We start from the raw sequence: 19,005 nt of genomic DNA on the forward strand, positions 1-19,005 counted from the left end.
TGTGAGGAGAGATTGAGGAGACTGAGTCTGTGTTCTCTTGAGTTCAGAAGAATGATCTCACCGAAGCACAGAAAAATCTTACATGGTTCAACAAGGCAAGGGTCAAAAGCATGTTTCCCGCTGAGTCTGGAAGCGGGGGACACAGGCTGAGACAAAGGGGTAGGCCACTTAGCACTAAGAAGAGGAAAGACTTTTTTCACTCGGAATGTGGTGAATCTTTGGAGCTCTCTACCCCCGAGGGCTGTGGAGTCTCAGTCATTGATTATGTTCAAAGCAGAGATCGATAGATTTCAGGATATTAAAGTTAAGGAATACGAGGATCATTTGAGAAAATACCATTAAGGTAGAAGAGCAACCACGATCATATTGAATGGCAGAGCAGACTTGAGGGCTCTTAAGGGCCTACTCCTGCTCCTTTGTTTCATATTCTACTGCACTTATGGCTTTTAGCTCGTCACATAATGGCAGCACTTAATGTGTTGGTTGAGCTTTCTGATAATAAAATTTTGCAAGTCCATACTCATTCACAGTGCGTATCCAAAATTTATGCTCCTCATAATTCTTTAACCCAATGGTGCACTTTTGGAACTTAGCCGCAAGTCATTTCTGATTTCTGACTATAATGTGCAGAAACTCATGGAAAACATGTTCCTCCATTTCCACAATGCGTTTTCAGCAGGTGACTCACCACTGTGGAATAATATTCAAGGACATTGTCAAAGCGAGGAGGCAGGTCAATCAGAGCGTTATTGTCTAATCAGACCATTGCCAATAGGATTATTTCACTTGTTTTGCCCCTGAACTTGTTCTTGCTCTTTCTTGTCACCACAACCTGCTGCGCACATACCTCATTGAGTTTCACAAAAGTCCAGAATTACTAAGTAAAACTCGATCATGAAATTCTCAATCGGCAAAGTGTAAAATCTCATATCACCATTGTTATTTTGGAATTCTTGAACATTCTGCTATATTCTTTATAAGACCCTTGTCAGGCCTCACTTGGAGTACTGTGTGCAGTTCTGGTCGCCTCACTATAGGAAAGACGTAGAAGCTATTGAAAGGGTACAGAGGAGATTTACAAGGATGTTGCCTGGACTGGGAGGCATGCCTTATGAAGTTAGGTTGAGGGAACTGGGACTCTTTTCCCTGGAGAGACGAAGGTTGAGAGGCGACCTGATAGAAGTTTATAAAATGTTGAGAGGAATAGATAGGGTGGATTCTCAGAGGCTATTTCCCCGGGTTGAAATGGTCGCTACGAGAGGACGCAGATTTAAGGTGCGGGGAGGAAAGTACAGAAGTGATGTTAGGGGTAAGTTTTTCACTCAGAGGGTGGTGAGTGAATGGAACCGGCTGCCGTCAGTGGTGGTGGAGGCGAACTCGCTGGGGTCTTTTAAAAGACTTCTGGATGAGTATATGGGATTTAATGGGATTGGGGGTTATAGATAGGTCTATAGATTGGTAGGTGTTGATGTGATCGGCGCAACTCGTGGGCCGAAGGGCCTGTTTGTGCTGTAGTGTTCTATGTTCTATGTTCTATTACTTCATAGAATCATAGAAACCCTACAGTACAGAAGGAGGCCGTTTGGCCCATCAAGACGGCACCGACAACAATCCCATCCTATCCCCATTACTCCACATATTTACCCTGCTAATCCCCCTAAAACTAGGGTCAATTTAGCATGGCCAATGCACCTAACTCGCATATCTTTGAACTGTACCAGGAAACCACAGCGCCCGATGGAAACCCTTGCAGACACAGGGAGAATGTGCAAACTTCGCACAGACAGTAACCTAAGGGGGAAATCCACACTGGATTTCCATCTATGTGGTCTGCTACGACAACGGATAAATGAACATCGCTCGACAATCACCAGGCAAGACTGTTCCCTCCCTGTTGGCAAACACTTCAGCAGTCATGGGCATTCGGCCTCTGACCTTCGGGTAAGCGTTCTCCAAGGCGGCCTTCACAACACACGACAGCACAGAGTCACTGAGCAGAGACTGATAGCCAAGTTCCGCACACATGAGGACGGTCTCAACCAGGATCTTAGGTTCATGTCGCACTATCTGTAACCCCCATGACTTTCCTGGGTTTGAAAAACCTCACTTACTGTACTGTCTGGAAACAATACACATCTCTTTAACCTATGCCTAGTGCTCTTTCCACTCACATTGTCTGCATCTTTAAGACTTGAATAGCAGCATTCTAATCAGTAATCTGAAAACTGTGTGTGCTGTTATATGCTGTGTCTGAGGCCAGAACTCTTCATTCACCTGACGAAGGGGCAAACCCCGAAAGCTTGTGAGTTTATTATCAAATAAATTGGTTGGACTTTAACCTGGTGTTGTGAGACTTCTTACTGTGTTTACCCCAGTCCAAAACCAGCATCTCCACATCAGAACTTTCTCCCAAACAGTGCTGTCAGATGTAACATTGTCTCCTTGTGCAGAATTTTAGTGGCTGAACCAGGACCATGGACAAAATGTTAGCCACGGGGAAACTCTGAGCCTCCTACAAGCACAAGGGCTAAGAGTGTAATGCAGTCACCCACCTCCCCCCTCCCCCCCGACACAGAGTCGCACGTTGTTGTCAGTATCACATGTAAACCTCAGTCATGACTTGGAGATGCTGGTATTGGACAGGGTTGGGCACATTAAGAAGCCTCACAACACCAGGTTAAAGTCCAACAGGTTTATTTGGAATCACAAGCTTTTGGAGTGCTGCTCCTTCATCAAGTGAGTGGAGGTTAGTTCACAAACACAGCATATAGAGGCAAAAACATAATTGCAAGATGATTATAGATTGGAATGTGAAGAATGATTGGAATGTGAGTCTTTTCAGGCAATCAAGTCTTTACAGGTATAAACAGTGGATGTGGAGAGAGGGATAATCACAGGTTAAAGAAGTGTGAATTGTCTCAAGCCAGGGCAGTGAGACCAGAAGACCATAAGACATAGGACCAGAATTAGGCCATCTGGCCCATCGAGTCTGCTCCGCCATTCAATTATGGCTGATATTTTTCTCATCTCCATTCTCCTGCCTTTTCTCCACAGTAGCACAGTGGTTAGCACTGCTGCCTCACAGCTCCAGGGACCAGGGTTCGATTCCCAGCTCGGGTGACTATCTGTTTGGAGTTTACATGTTCTCCCCGTGTCTGCGTGGGTTTCTTCTGATGCTCCGGTTTCCTCTGACAGTCCAAAGATGTGAGGATTAGGCACATTGACCATGCTAAATTGCCCCATTGTATCCCAAGATCTGTAGATTAGAGGGATAACCAGGGTAAATATGTGGGGTTATGAGAATAGGGCCTAGGTGGGATAGTTGTTGGTGCAGACTCGATGGGCCGACAACTATCTATGGGTTTCTATGATAACCCCTGAGCCGCCTTGGAGAACACTTACCCTAAGATCGATGACTGAATGCCCTTGACTACTGAAGTGCTCCCTGACTGGAAGGGAACACTGCTGCCTGATAACAATACAAATGATTTTTCACCAATGATTAAAAGAAGTTTCAAGATTTAAAGTTTATTATCAGTGTCACTAGTAGGATTACATTAAAACTTCAATATAGTTATTGTGAAAATCCCCTAGTCACCACACTCCGGCACCTGTTCAGATACACTGAGTGAGAATTTAACATGACCAATGCATCTAACCAGCGTGTCTTTTGGACTGTGGGTGGAAACTGGACCACTCAGAGAAAACCCATGCAGACACAGTAAGAATATGCAGACCCTGTATAGAAAATACTTTTCTTTGTTCTTTTGGTCTTTGTTCAAATTTTGGAGATTTCAGGCCCTTTGCTATTGAGGATAGAATTTGGGTTAGAGATCAATGAAGATTCTGAAATTGAAGGGAACTCTGATCTGTTAGGTTTCTACTCCTTCAGTTCTGCAGTGGCAAATTCCAGCTGAGCTGAGTTTGTGCTCATTCTGATAGTCCTCTCACCAGACTGAGAATAACATGGGGAGGCGTCTACAAATTAGAGCTGGACAATTCAAGAGTGAATCAGGAGGCATTCTTTGCAGAAGATAGAAAGAGATCCAGAAATCTCTCCCTCAAAAGCCATACTTGAACCATACATTCCCTGCAGTGTAGAAGAGACCATTTGGCCCATTGAGTCTGCACTGACCCTCTGACAGAGTCTCTTACTTTGGCCCACTCCCCCTCCCTATCCCTGTAACCCCACTCATTTCCAATGGTTAATGGAACACAAAGGGGCAATTTAGCACGGCCAATCCATCTAATCTGCACAGTGGAGTTGGCTCAAGGCATTGAAAAGCTTCCTTCTATTACTGTATTCTTACGTGAGGATCCAGCCACATTCATTTTCAATAGGTCTAGAGGTACCTACATCTGCAAGTAGACATAATGAGATATGTCTTGAATAATAATCAGTAGCTGTTATAATGGCCAGGAAGGCCACAAGGAATCTTCAATAGATCTACCCGTGGGCTTAGAGAGTATGAGCTGCCTCATTGAGTGAGCAGAGCCTTGCGCAAAGGGAAGCAGTTTTTAAGCCTGAAACTTTATCTGGACTGGAGTTGTAGGTCCCAGAGTGAGAACCACCTGATTGTAAGCCATGGGAGTAGCATTTTTCTTTGGTTCACAATAAAACGGTGATGGGAACCAACGTGAAGTTGAATTACTGACAGTAACCATTCTGGTTATCTGTCTGGGGCTACCATTTTCACAGCAACTTTAAATAAATTTGTAATTGCTAACTGTCTTTGGCCAGTGGTTTCCCATCTTGGATGATCAGCTGTCACTTTGAGATTTGGACAGTCGTAATGAGTGACAACCCCTAACATTTTCTTTGCGCTTGTGTGTTATTAATGTATCCAAAGTTTGACTGAAGTTTCAGACCAAGGTCAGTTCAAGCAGGAAAGTGTTAAAGAATGGAATGGAATCAGGTTGAGGGAGGGGGAGAAATGTGAGGACAGGGAGTGGTGGGTGTAGGGAAAAAGGCAGAAAGCATAGTGGCTTAATTGGACTGGAGTACATTGATGTAATGGGAGATCTTGTGGCGCAGTGAGTAGCCTCTGAGCCAGAAGGTCTGCGTTCAAATCCCATTACAGGACTTGATAGCCAAGGAACTTGGAATCTACAGTGCAGAAGGAGGCTATGTGGCCAATCAAGCCTGCACCAATAGCAATCCCACTTAGGTTCTATATTCGTATTTCCATATATTTACCACCTCAATCCTTCTGACATGAAGTGGCAATTTAGCTTGGCTAATAAACCTAACTACACATCTTTGGACTACAGAAGGAAACCGAGGCACCTACGGAGACATGGGAAGAGCATGCAGACTCCACACAGACAGCACTGGAATTGAACCCGGGTCCCTGGGCCTGTGAGGCAGCAGTGCTAACCACTGTGTCACCGTGCCACTCCATGAAACTTGTGTTCACAATCTGGCCAAACAACATCCAAATCCTTCCAACATGTTAATGGCAGGCATAAGAGTGGGAGATTCTCGTGGTCAACCATGCTTTATGGGCAGTGGCATCCATCAAGGTATAAGTCTCTGATGACAGGCCAGCCATCTGGTCCGGGAAACAAAAGCTCACTATGAGAAGAGATGAAAGTCTGTCTTGTGTACCACAAGATGTGGGAAGTGAAACAACAATATAAATGAACTCATCTATGAGGGTCAGTTAGCTCAGTTGGCTGGATGGCTAGTTCATGATGTGGAGAAATGCCAACAGCGTGGGTTCAATTCCCAAAGCAGCTGAAATTATTCATGAAGGACCTCTTTCTCAATCTTGTCCCTCTCCGGAGGTGTGGTGATCCTCAGGTTAAATCACCACGAGTCAACTCTTCCTCTTCAAAGGGGAGAGCAGCCTATGGTCATCTGGGACTATGGCAACTTGACCTCTTAGATGAACACATTTTGGTGAGGAGATGCTGGCATTGGACAGGAATGGGCAAAGGAAGAAGTCTCACAACAAAAGTTTTGATTTGAAAGGCCTCACAGTGCCATGAACCTGGGTTCAACTCCCAGCTTGGGTGACTGTGTGAAATTTGCATATTCTCCCCGTGTCTGCGTGGGTTTCCTCCGGGTGCTCCGGTTTCCTCCCACAGTCTAAAAGATGAACAGGGGCTGGAGTGTGGCAACTAGGGTAATTTCACAGTAACTTCATTGCAGTGTTAATGTAAGCCTTATATGTGACTAATAAATAAATTTTACTTTCGTATACACTGAGTTCTTATTGCTATACACAGACATGTGCACAGTAAGAATGTTGATAATTTTAGACAGGTAATTGCCTTTGGTAAAACAGCACGCAGAGATATTTACAGCCTACCCCCCTCTTGCCTTTGTTACTAATATAGCTCTGTAGATCCAATACCTCAAACACCTTTTTTTTAAAAAAACACAATTTTACATGCACATTAGGTGAAACAACAGATGGCATCGACATGCATCAGTTCAACATCAATTCATGACTATAAACCTCTCAGAAATATGTTGCTGATCATCTGTCTCTCTAAAAATGTTAAAAGATGCTGATGTCCAAAGCGGGAATTCATGTGTCATGAATGGTGATGACACAACTGAATAAGTTGAGTGCGAGATGCAGCTCTCCCATTTATCACATTCCAACAGGAACCTCTTCGATTTTCTAAGGATCTGATTTACATTTTGCAGGTACAGGGCTGAATGATGGGCAGTGGCATTCCATTCATTTCAATGCAAGAAGGAATCATGTCAGCATCACGCTGGACAATGATGCTGCCTCGACCGTCCATTCGACTGTACAGATTAATTCAGGGAAGAGTTACTATTTCGGAGGTAAGATAGATCCCTTGTTCCACATCTATCAATTACGCTCATTAGTCATTTTATTTAATATGTTACTGCTTTATAACTTTGTGAATCAGTGACATCCAACTGAGATAATCTGTAAAATTCACTTTTATGAAGGCTCTCTTTCCACAGATTATCTTTACCATTTACTTAATAACCTAAGGGAAAGTTCTCAAAAGACTCTTCTTAAACCCCAAGACTAATCCAAATCCTATTTTCCATTATTTATGTATTCAATAAACCAGAAGACATATTTTTCCACGCAGAGGGTGGTTATGGTCTGAAAAGCACTGCCTGAAATGGTGATTGAATGAGATTTCATAGGATGTTTTTAAAGCCAATTGGACATGGTGCTTGAAGAGAACTAATTTACAGGGAGAAAGCCGGGGCATGTGACTAAATTAGATAGCGCTTGCCACAGGCCTGCACCCACACGATGGGCAGAGTGGCCCCCTTGTGTGCTGTGAGGTTTGATGAGTCTATGATTCCACTATTCAAATCTAGCTAGTATTTTGCTGTAGTGATGCTTCCTTTGCCTCAAAGCACAAAAATCCTCACATTCCTCAGAATATTGTCGTGACACTGTACTATTTTGCTATGTGTTATGTTTAAGGTTTTAAGGGGCTGTGTTTTGTTACAAGAGTCAGTCTGTATAGTAAACACACAGCAGATATTAAGATTGCAGGGTAATAATGATTTCAGCCAGGAATGTGTTACCTTGTAGAGTTTATGGATCTTTTGTTTATTTAGGTTGCTCTGGGATTTCAGACAAGGTATGCAGAGTCATGTGCGTGTTTGATTAGATGTGAGTGGTGTGCTTACTGGGAGGAGCTAAGCTTGCAGGAAAGCCAATTTCAGTTTCATTTTAAAATACTAGCAGTTGCTGCCTGGGCTGTCTTCTATCTTCAGAGGTGTTCTAAAAGCTCTAGGACTGTTAAACTAAGCTTCAAGCAAGAATGCCTGTATTTTGCTGACTAATTACAAAGAGAGGAAAATGTTGCTTGGAATTCATTCTGAAAGGTTAGCAGTTGAGAATTGTATCTTGTCATGGTTAAGTATTATTCAAGTGTTAAAGGTTATGTTAATTCATTTATTATAGTTAAACAATATTGCTAAATGAAGTTTGTTTTCATAAAATTTCCCTAATTTTTGCATTTCGCCCAAGCAAAAAACTGGTGAGCTAAGCTTCCAGCATTCCAGCCACATATGTTATTGCAAAGTGGAATAAGGCCCTTAACGGCCACTCCTTGGCCATTTAAGGACCTTATTAAGTTGAAGAGTGGGTTGGGCTGTTTGATGCCTTACCGATCTACCGTGATATGGGGCACACCTCGAGGTTGGACAGGGAGGTGGCCACCCATTTTATTTGACATGACCCGTTGTAAATAGGCTGCCAGGTGGCACCCACCCCATTTCCGCCACACCCACCCCCCACCTCACCTCACTGCTAAAATTTTTTTTGAATTGACAAAGGGTCATCAGGACTCGAAACGTCGACTGCTTTCTCTTCTTAACAGATGCTACCAGACCTGCTGTGATTTTCCAGCATTTTCCCTTTTGGTTTCAGATTCCAGCATCCACAGTAATTTGCTTTTTTTCAGAGCTTGTAGTTTCTTCACTGGTGTGTGAAATCTGAAAATAAAACACTTGTAATGTGTGAAATTAAAATAAAGTGATCCCAGCATTGGGGCTCCAAACTGTGTCCTGGGTGGTTACGCTGTAAGGATCCTGATTATCCGTGGTGGGAAACAAATGCATTGCTCCAGTTGTGATTGGTTCTAGGAAAGTACACATAATGATTTTCATTATGCAACTGGTTATTCAGCAACTTTATAATGTATGCTGTTTATTGTTCTTTCACTTCTTCCATTAAACGTCTTAGTGACAAACCTTAATAGAAATTGTCAAAACAATATAATGGAGTATCATTATCTCTTACTTATATTGGACCCATGACAATAAAGGAACCTACAGAAGATAGTTTCTTGATTGTTTTTGTTGCCAACCACAAATGTAAATAATTACTCATTCCCCGGTCTTTGATGTACGACTGCTGTCATACACAGAGCTTTGTCTTTACTCATGATATTCCTAACTAATTTTTATGCATGTGTTGCGCTCCTAAGGCTGCCCTGGAACTGTCAGAAATGCTGGATGCTCAAATCCCTACGGTGCTTTTCATGGCTGCATGCGACTCATCTTCATAGACAATCAGCCGGCAGATCTCATTCAGGTGCAGCAAGGCTTACGGGGAAACTTCAGCGACCTTCAGATAGACATGTGCGGTATCGTGGACAGGTAAACATTCCTCACGTTTCATACTGAGTAGATAGCTATGCTTCGTTCTGGTTCAAAACAGTTAAGTGACTAGAAGGGGGGCACAGTGGTTAGCACTGCTGCCTCACAATGCCAGGGATCTGGGTTCAATTTCAGCCTAGGATGACTGTGTGGAGTTTGCACGTTCTCCCCATGGGTTTCCTCTGGGTGCTCCCACAGTCCAAAAATGAGCAGGTTAGGTTGATTGGCCATGGTAAAATTGCCTCTTTGCATCAGAGGGACTAGCAGGGTGAATAAATGGGGTTACGGGAATAGGGCACGAGTGGTATTGTGGTCGGTGCAGATTCGACGGGCCGAATGGCTTCCTTCTGCACTGTAGGGTTCTATTGTAATCTAATCTAAGTAATCCAAAGTAGCACCACACTGAAGCACCAGTTCAAATTCAAAGACCAATTGTAGAGCTTGATCATTAACAACCAATGAAGTGTTGTGTGGATACTTTCTAGATCAAGGTTGCTTTGTTTCACTTGGAAAGGGTGGCCATAGGTTTTTACCATTTTTCTGAAGCAGGCTGCCGGGTCTGTTAGAAAACAGCAAAGCACTATTGGAGGTAGGCTTGTGTGCCTGTTGCCTATAGATCCAGCTAATTGCTAAATGGCAGAGCAAATTTTAAATTTGCCACATGCTTTCTACCTTCATTCACTTTGACAAAGGCATTTGCAGATGAACATCTTTGCTGGTGTGTCTCTGATGAAAGGTAGACCAATTGAAGGTTATGACTCAAGGCTGGGCTGCATTTTTTGTGTCCTACTCAAGTGTTTTTTTGGTGGTGGGCAGACAGGTATCCACCCCATCACCTTCCCACCCATCCCAAGTTCCATCTCGTAAAACAGGGAGTGGATGGGTGCTGAAATTGGCATATTTTAAATAGGTAATTAAGGGTGAATTAGGCTTGTTAGCAAACCAATTGATCCTGACAATATGCTGCCCACTTCATTAAGCAGTTGGCATGGGCAGTTGGACAGAAGTGAGCATCCTGATTTTAAAGAGATAAATTCTTCAAAGGGTGGAAGGAAAGGGGGAGTTCCATCTTCAGGGGCTGTCCTTTGCTGATTGGGAGGCACCCTCCTAAGATAGAACCCTCCCTTTTTTCTCTCCCCACATTCCAACCACCCCCAGATCTCCATCTCCCTTCCTAACCTACTCAAACCCTCCTTGACCAAGACCCAAGACTTGCCTGTTTCTGGGGATGTATTGCCCATTTGTTTTGTTCCTTGTAGCAGTCCAGCTTAAATGCTTTTGGTGCCAAGACAGACAGAACTGCTGCCCAGTCCAATTACCATAGAATTACCATAGAATCTTGCAGTGCAGAAAGAGGTCATTCGGCCCATCGAGTCTGCACCAACCACAATCCCACTCAGGCCCTATCCCCATATCCCTCAATATTTACCCACTAATCCCTCTAACCTATGCATCCCGAAACACTAAGGGCAATTTAGAATGGCCAATCAACCTAGCCCGTACATCTTTGGGCTGTGGGAGAAAAAACACACTGCCTAAGAGGATGGTGGGAGGCAGGTACTCTCACAGCTTTTAAGAAGTACCTGGACGAGCACTTAATCGCCAAGGCATAGTAGGTTATGTTCCAAGTGTTGGTAAATGGGATTAGTACAGATTGGTATTTGATAGTCGGCATAGACGTGGTGGGCCGAAGGGCCTATTTCTGTGCTGCCTGACTCTATGATGCTCTTGTCTCGCGAGGCAAACAAGAGTCTCTACAGATTATCCAGTTAGAGATTCTAACTGCATAATCTGTAGAGACTCTAGTTTGTCTTGCTTCCACTAACATGGAACGCTGTCCATGTTATCCTTGGTAACACTGGGGTGTACTCAGCCAATGTCAGCTCATGATTGTTCAACTTCAAGGTGTCAGGTAGGCTCAGTTGGCAGCACTCTCATCTGTAGATCAGACTTTTCAAGCCCTACTTCAGTACTGGAGAATAAACATCAATGCTGCAGTACTGAGAGAATGCTGCATTGTTGAAGGTGCAGTCTTTTGAATAAGATGTTAAGTTGAAGCCATGTCCTTCCCCATAAGTGGACATGAAAAAATTCCATGTCATTATTTTGAAGAACATTGGAGTTATCACTGGTGTCTGGCTCGATATTTATTTATCAATCAACACTGCTAAAGCAGGTTATCTACTCATTGCTTTGTGCAGATTAACTTGTGTTTCGTACATTACAACAGTGGCTACATTTGAAAAGTATTGCATTGACCGGCAAACACTTTGTGACATTGCAAAAGGTACTTTATTTTTCTTTTTGTTAACTTGCTGTACTTCTCAATGCAATGATTGAGTAAGGGCTGTTGGCTTTTGCATAGTATTAAATGAATGGGAAATTGAAAGAAGTAATTCATTTTCACATAACAATTCATTATATCCTCAAGATGTCCCAAAACATGGCAGAGGCAATGAATTACATTTGACGTGCAGTCGCTGTGCTGGTGCAGGTGAGTGCAGCAATCCACGTGTGAGGTGTCACAATGGTTAATAAGAGTGGAGCTGCTGCACAGACTGTTTTGGATTTGACAGCCACTCCCTTAGCTAACCTGAGTATCTCAAATTTATGGAGAATGACCCACGTTGCAGCATACCAACACATGAAACAGCACAACCCAGAGAGACGGTAGCTGCTTTTCCTTGTGTATTGGGCTCGTGTTTTACATATGTATTTCTTCAAGAGCCATGTAAACAGTAGACGAGGGGCAATTTTGTTCGCATCATTAGCTATTTCAATTCAAGGTAAAGTAAATGGACAGAACTTCAGTAATGATCGGGTATGCTTAGTTTGACCTATAGGTATTGGTTGAAAATTTGCCTAAAAATGACTCAGAGTCATTTTGGGTGAGAAAACAGTGTGATTACTGGTGCCAATCAAATTGCAATTTTCCCACACTTGGCCCTTTTCTGGGAGAGGGCCGAGTTTTGTACTGGTTCTTGAGAGAGGGGACTAAACAGCGGCACAGTGGTGGGTGGCACGATGGCACAGTGGTTAGCACTGCCTCACAAAGGCAGGGACCCGTGTTCGATTCCCGGCTTGGCTCACTGTCTGTGCGAAGTCTGCATGTTCTCCCTGAGTCTGCTTGACTTTCCTCTGGGTGTTCCAGTTTCCTCCCACAGCCCGAAAGATGAGCTGGTTAGGTGAATTGTTCATGCTAAATTCTCCCTCAGTGTAACCGAACGGGTGCCGAAGCATGGCGACTAGGGGATTTTCACAGTAGCTTCATTGCAGTGTTAATGTAAGCCCACTTGTGACTAATAAATAAATAAACTTTAAATAAGAAAACTTAAACACATTTGCAAGCCTTCCTTCACAGAGATTGGGTATTGTTTTGAAGGGTGTCTCAATCTCAAAGTGATTGGATACCTGGATTCCCTCCATCATTGGAGGCATATTTCCAGCGGGACCCCCTGCATGTACCCCCTTTCAACCGCACCTCCCCCCCCTCCACTTCATGAACCCCTACAGCTCCCCCACTTTTGTATAACAACTTTTGAGAAAAACAATCTTCATCCACTCTACAGCCGACATAAAACTAACTTGGCCTATGGTTGCCTGGATTTTGTTGCCTTTTTTTTATAAAGATAAAAACTACATTAATTATCTGCCAGTCATCTGGCACTTTATTAGGTATGATACAATGTCTCTGTTGCAGGTGATGCAAATCATGAGCCATTTTCATCCTGTCTAACACAGGAGGATCTCAATGGCCAGAGTTGAGTGACAGTGTCCGCTCATTTTCAATGAGCAGTCAACAGTGGGGCTGTAATAACTGGCAACAATCTCCCTGACACTTGAGGTGAACATGAACAGTTTGATAAGTGAGATCATTAACACATTGCCTACTGATTACTATCACAGCTGAGGCCAAGTAAGCGAATGTGTGCTGAACCAATGTTTATCTGATGTAAATCTCAAGGCTTAGAGTGAGTAGTGTTCTGTTTGTTTAAGTATCAATTATATTTCTTAAAGAAGCACTGGGGCTGTTTTACACCTCCACCTCAACAATTGCTGGAAGATCCCCTTCTAAAAGAATGGTAAACATTTCATTTTCCACACCATTTGTAGAATCGAAGATTATCAGCACAAAGTCAACTTTCCCATATTAATAATGAATATTATGACTGGAGGAAACCAGATTTGTTCTTTCTTGGGTCCATTTGAATCACAAAGAATTGCAGCTCAGAAGCTAATATGTGTGAAAATAGTCAAGTGGTTTTTCTCTTGTAGAGAAAGGGACTCATGGTGCCTGTGACAAATGAGAAGGGCTTGTTTGGGACTTGGTGGAGACACTGTTTACATTTTCTTGCATTTCTGGAGAGAGTCTTTTGAGTTCACTCTGCAGAGGAAAGGAGATGAGAGTGTACTCACAGGGGTTAAGAGTTACCGCTGAATTGATTTCTGGTCATTCTGCTCAGCACTCTGGTGAGTGCAACTCCAATCCACATTACTACCCTTGATCTGGCATCTAATTAATCAGCGGTAGCCTGAGGCAATCCAGGAATAAAAGTGGGGGAAAAAGAACAGTAAATCTGGGGCACCGAAACAGAGCTTTTTCAAAGGAGCCACTGCTGCATTGTTTGAACAAACATGAGTGAACACAATCGTTCAAATTCACCTACCTTTTATAATAAAAAATGCAAGGAGTTCTTCAGCTGCAAAAACGTGATTTACTTTTTGCTCTGAAGTTTTGTAAGCAAGGTTGCAACAGTTTTGTTCTGGTGTCAGCATCCTAATAATTGTCCATTTATGAAGCCATGTGAACAATAATTCTGGAAGGCAGTGCGTAAATCCCCCTGATCTGTCAGTACACATGATGTGGGTATGCCAGCGTTGGACTGGCGTAAACACAGTAAAAAGCCTGACAACACCAGGTTTTAGTCCAACCGATTTATTTGATAATAGACTCACAAGCTTTCGAGGTTTCCCTCTTCGTCACAGTAATCTCTAAACTGTCTGTGCTTTATATGCTCTGTCTGAGGCCAGAACTCTCCATTCACCTGACGATGAGGGAAACCTCGAAAGCTTGTGAGTCTATTATCAAATAAATCGGTTGGACTAAAACCTGGTGTTGTCAGACTTTTTACTGTCAGTACACGCACATAGGTAGGATCATCGAATCATAGAATCCCTACAGTGCAGAAGGAGGCCACTTGGCCCATCGAGTCTGAACCAACCACAATCCCACGTAGCCCTTAATCCCGCAACCCTACATAGTTACCCTGATAATCTCCTGACACTAGGGTCAACTTAGCATGGCTGATCAACCTAACCCACACATCTTTGGACTTACCTCTACATAAATAAAGTAACATAACTATCTCTTACAAAGCTGGACATCCAACATGGAGAGATGTGGCCTAGTGTTAATGTCACTGGATGAACATTCCAAAGGTCTAGGCAAATGGGCACATAGAATCAAATATCCCAGCGTGGCAGTTGGTTGAATTTAAATTCAATTAATAAATTCTGCAATTGTAAAACTAACCTCTGTAATGGCTACCATAACAACAACTACCGTCAACTGCTGTTAAAAAAAAATCTGCTTCACTTAGGGAAGGAAGCCTGCCCTTTCTGTCTGGCTCCTGACCCACAGCAGTGTGGTTGACTCTTAACTGCGGCCTGAAATGCCCCAGCAAGCTACTCACCTCAAAAGCAATGAGGGATGATGAACAGCTGCCTACATCCCTTGAAAGAATAAATAAAACTCAGCAGTAGCATGGTGGCACAGTGTTTAGCACTGCTGACTCTCACTGACAAGGCCCCAGGCTTGATTCCCAGCTTGGGTCACTGTCTGTGCGAAGTTTGTATGTTTCCCGCAGGTCCGCATAGGTTTTCTCCAGTTTCCTCCCTCAGTTTAAAAGACATGCTGGATAGGTGCATTGGCCGTGCTAAATTCTCCCACAGTGCTCCTGAACTGATGCCGGAGTGTGGTGACTAGGGGATTTTCACACTAACTTCATTGCTGTGTTAATGTCAGCCTACTTTGATCAATGAGACCTTAAGATGTAGGAACAGAATTAGGCCATTCAGCCCATCAAGTCTGCTCTGTGATTCAATCGTGGCTGATATGATTCTCATCCTCATTCTGCTGCTTTCTCCCCATAACCCTAATTCCCTTATTAATCAAAAACCTATTTGTCTCTGTCTTAAAGACACTTAATGACCTGGCCTCCTCAGTTTCTGTGGCAATGAGTTCCACAGATTCACCACCCTCTGGCTGAAGAAATTCCTCCTTATCTCAGTTTTAAAGGAGTGTCCCTTCACTCTGACGTTATGTCCTTGGGTTCTAGCCCATCCCACTAGTGGAACCATCCTCTCCAAGTCCACTCTATCTAGGCCTCTCAGTATTCTGTATGTTTCAGTTAGATCCCCCCCTCATCCTTCTAAACTCCATCGAGTATGAACGCAGTCTCCTCAACCACTCCTCATACAACAAACCCTTCATTCCTGGGATCAGTTTTGTGAAGTTCCTCTGGACCCCCTCCAAGGCCAGCACATTCTTCCTTAGGTATGGGGCCCAAAACTGCTCACAATATTCCAAAGGTCTGCCTTATATAGCCTCAGCTTTGTTAAATAAACTTTAACTTTAACATAACCATCTCTCTTAAAAATTACCTGTTTCCAGTGTAGCTACAATGTAGCTCGAAGCACTGATGCCCCTTTTCCATTTTCCCACACCACATGGCCAAATCTTTAGCCATGATTTGCTGGCAGGTTTGAGCAGCTTATCAACTCAACTGTCATGAGGCTAGATATCTAATTATTAAGGGCACTTTGGGCAAGGAACATCCTTCATACTTAAAGCCAAAGGCTTTGACAAGGTACCTCACAAGAGGTTATTACAGAAGGTCAGGGGGCATGGAGTTGGGGGTCGGGTGTTAGCGTGGATAGAGGACTGGTTGTCAAATAGGAGGCAGAGAGTGGGGGTCAATAGGTGCTATTCGGATTGGCGGATGGTGACTAGTGGAGTGCCCCAGGGGTCGGTGCTGGGGCCTCAGCTATTCACCATTTATATAGATGATCTGGAGGAGGGAACCGAGTGTAGGGTGTCGAAATTTGCTGATGACACCAAAATTGGTGGAATGGCAAATTGTGCGGAGGGTGGGGAGAGTCTACAGAAGGATCTAGATAGGCTGGGCAAATGGGCCAGGAAATGGCAAATGGAATTTAATGTTGGCAAGTGCGAGGTGGTCCACTTTGATAGGAATAATGGTAGGAAGGATTATTACTTACGTGGAGAAAAACTGCAGCAGGCGACGGTGCAGAGGGACCTCGGGGTCCTTGTGCATGAGTCGCAAAAACCCAGCTTGCAGGTGCAGCAGGTGGTCAGGAAGGCGAATGGGATGCTGGCCTTCATCGCGAGGGGGGTTGAATATAAAAGTAGGGAGGTCTTGCTGCGGCTGTATAGGGCATTGGTGAGGCCGCAGCTGGAGTACTGTGTGCAGTTTTGGGCGCCGTACTTACGCAAGGATATTTTAGCCTTGGAGGGAGTGCAGAGGAGGTTTACTAGGCTGATGCCAGAGTTGAGGGGGTTGAGCTATGAGGAGAGGCTGAATAGATTAGGCTTGTACTCGTTAGAGTTTAGAAGAATGAGGGGAGATCTCATTGAGACGTATAAGATGATGAATGGGATGGATAGGATAGAGGTGGAGAGACTCTTCCCGCTCAGAAAAGATAGTAGGACTAGGGGGCATAGCCTCAAGATAAAGGGGGGGCGGTTTAGAACACTGTTGAGGAGGAACTTCTTCACTCAAAGGGTGGTGAATCTCTGGAATTCTCTGCCCGTTGAAGTGGTGGAGGCTGCCTCGCTAAATATTTTTAAGACGCGAGTTGATGGGTTTTTGATGAGAGAGGGGATTAAGGGTTATGGGGAGAGGGCGGGAATGTGGAACTGAGCCACGACAGATCAGCCATGATCTTATTGAATGGCGGGGCAGGCTCGAAGGGCTAGTTGGCCTACTCCTGCTCCTATTTCTTATGTTCTTTAGTTCAAAGGCTGACTGAGGGTGTGTGGCAATGGGTGGACTGCGAGTTGCCAGCACAGCATGACATTTCTCAAGACAAGAGATCCAACACTGAACGAAAGAATGTAGAGAAGAGTCTACAGTTGGGTTTCGCTGAGATTGGCCATTCTTTACTCATCAATACAGCTTTATTCAATCTATAACACCCAGTAGAAACACTGAGAAATAACTTACTCGATGTAGACAAGTCATCGTCAAGTGGAAGTCTTTTTACAAATTGAAGAGATACCTGGGGCAGAGAATTAAAATACTATTCCTTCACCTTGGACTATCTGCTCATTCTGTAATGTGTGCAAATTGTTTGAGGTTCATTCACTTCTGTTGTCGCCCATTCGAAGGAGCATAGATCGACAGGAATAGTTGGAGTGGCAAATATATATATATTGGCTCAGAAAAGCTGATCAAAGTTTTGATGCTAATTGTTTCATTCATCACCCATGTAATTCATTTAGTTTAACAAGAATAGCATCTAATCTTATAATTTGAATGTTGTCCAACTCATATTCTGGAGAAATCAAATTAGTTGCTAATATTGCTTTACCGCTCCCTGCTATTTAACTGAATAGGCTTGGATGATGCACGGAATTTGTCAGAGAAAGGACGAGTATAAGAAACAAGATGAATGAGTTCCTGAAAAATATTCTGTTAGATACACATAAAACCATCAGCAAACACAGCTATCATTTCACATCAAAGCTCATCAGAGTCCCAATGTGCCAAGACATTATTTAATGCTGATAAATATGTGAATAACTTCAGCTGAACTTGAATATTTTAATTGTTCCATAGCTCAGCTAGTCGAACATATTAATTCCTGTCTCTTATATAAGACAATAGTTTGCATTTATGTAACACCTTCAATGTTGTAACGGACCTTGGTGATGATGGATTGTCCCCTAAGTTTAATGAATGAGTGCTCAACAAAATAAAATGGTTCACAGTTTAGCTTGATGTTGACTCATGTCTGACGTTAGACCGAGTCTTGATATGCAGAACCAATTGCAGATTCTGCATATGGAGTCAATATTGGAGGGATGGATGGATGGATGGAGATATTGGCTTTGCACTGCACTCACTTCTCCTGGAGGGCGTTGACACTGTTCTCCTCAAATATCCAAACCGCTTGATGACAGAGGCGTGCTCATTTGGGTCTGTCCAACATTGTTCCATCCCATATATTGGGATCCAGCCTGCAAGTTCTGAGGGTTGCCTTTCATATTTATATTAGTCCATATCCAGGTTCAAATAGCTGTGGAGCACTAGCATTCGGTGTACGGGAATCCTCCATGAGAGCCAAAAGGCTTACCCAGTGAAGCTGAGCTCTGATCAGCACACTCTGGATACCAGGTACACAGCACTCAAAGAACCTCAGTTTAGGGGATTCTATCCTGCCTGGCGTTGCCAATAGTTCTCAGACGGTGGCAGAAAGCTTCAAATTGCTTTTTGTGATACCAGTAGTATGTCCTGACTTTGCACCTAGAAAGAAGTGATGTAAGAGCCACTGCCTGGTAGATCTTGATCTCTATTTTGAAACAAAACTCCTTCCAAAGTTTGGGTGAATCTGCTAAACACTGACCTGACTTTTGCCAGGCGATGGCTGATTTTGTCACCCAGTGTATGTTACTAGAGAGGATACCCCCAAGAAAGCAAAACTGCACTGGACAGAAGAATGTATTATTGATAGTGGCTGTGGGTTCCTGGAGGACATACTAGGGCAAGTTGATACCAGATCTCCATCTTCTTCAGTCTTAATGTCTGGTCAATTCTGAGGCTGGGACAAAGGGACCAGCAAGCATCTGAGTGTATGTGTACGAGAGT

General features: G+C 43.6%; 1 protein-coding gene across 1 annotated transcript in view; it reads left to right on the top strand.

The window, feature by feature from the left end:
* LOC145350299 (contactin-associated protein-like 5) overlaps positions 1 to 19,005 on the top strand; it is a 644,548-nt gene that overhangs the window by 287,251 nt on the left and 338,292 nt on the right. Inside the window, exons 9-10 of the mRNA XM_080199493.1 lie at positions 6,659 to 6,802; positions 8,944 to 9,115. Of these exons, the coding sequence (XP_080055619.1) occupies positions 6,659 to 6,802; positions 8,944 to 9,115 (316 nt within the window). The remainder of the gene's footprint in view (positions 1 to 6,658; positions 6,803 to 8,943; positions 9,116 to 19,005) is intronic.

Source organism: Carcharhinus amblyrhynchos, chromosome 11, assembly GCF_965287045.1.
Source record: "Carcharhinus amblyrhynchos chromosome 11, sCarAmb.v2.hapA, whole genome shotgun sequence".
Taxonomy (NCBI): Eukaryota; Metazoa; Chordata; class Chondrichthyes; order Carcharhiniformes; family Carcharhinidae; genus Carcharhinus; species Carcharhinus amblyrhynchos.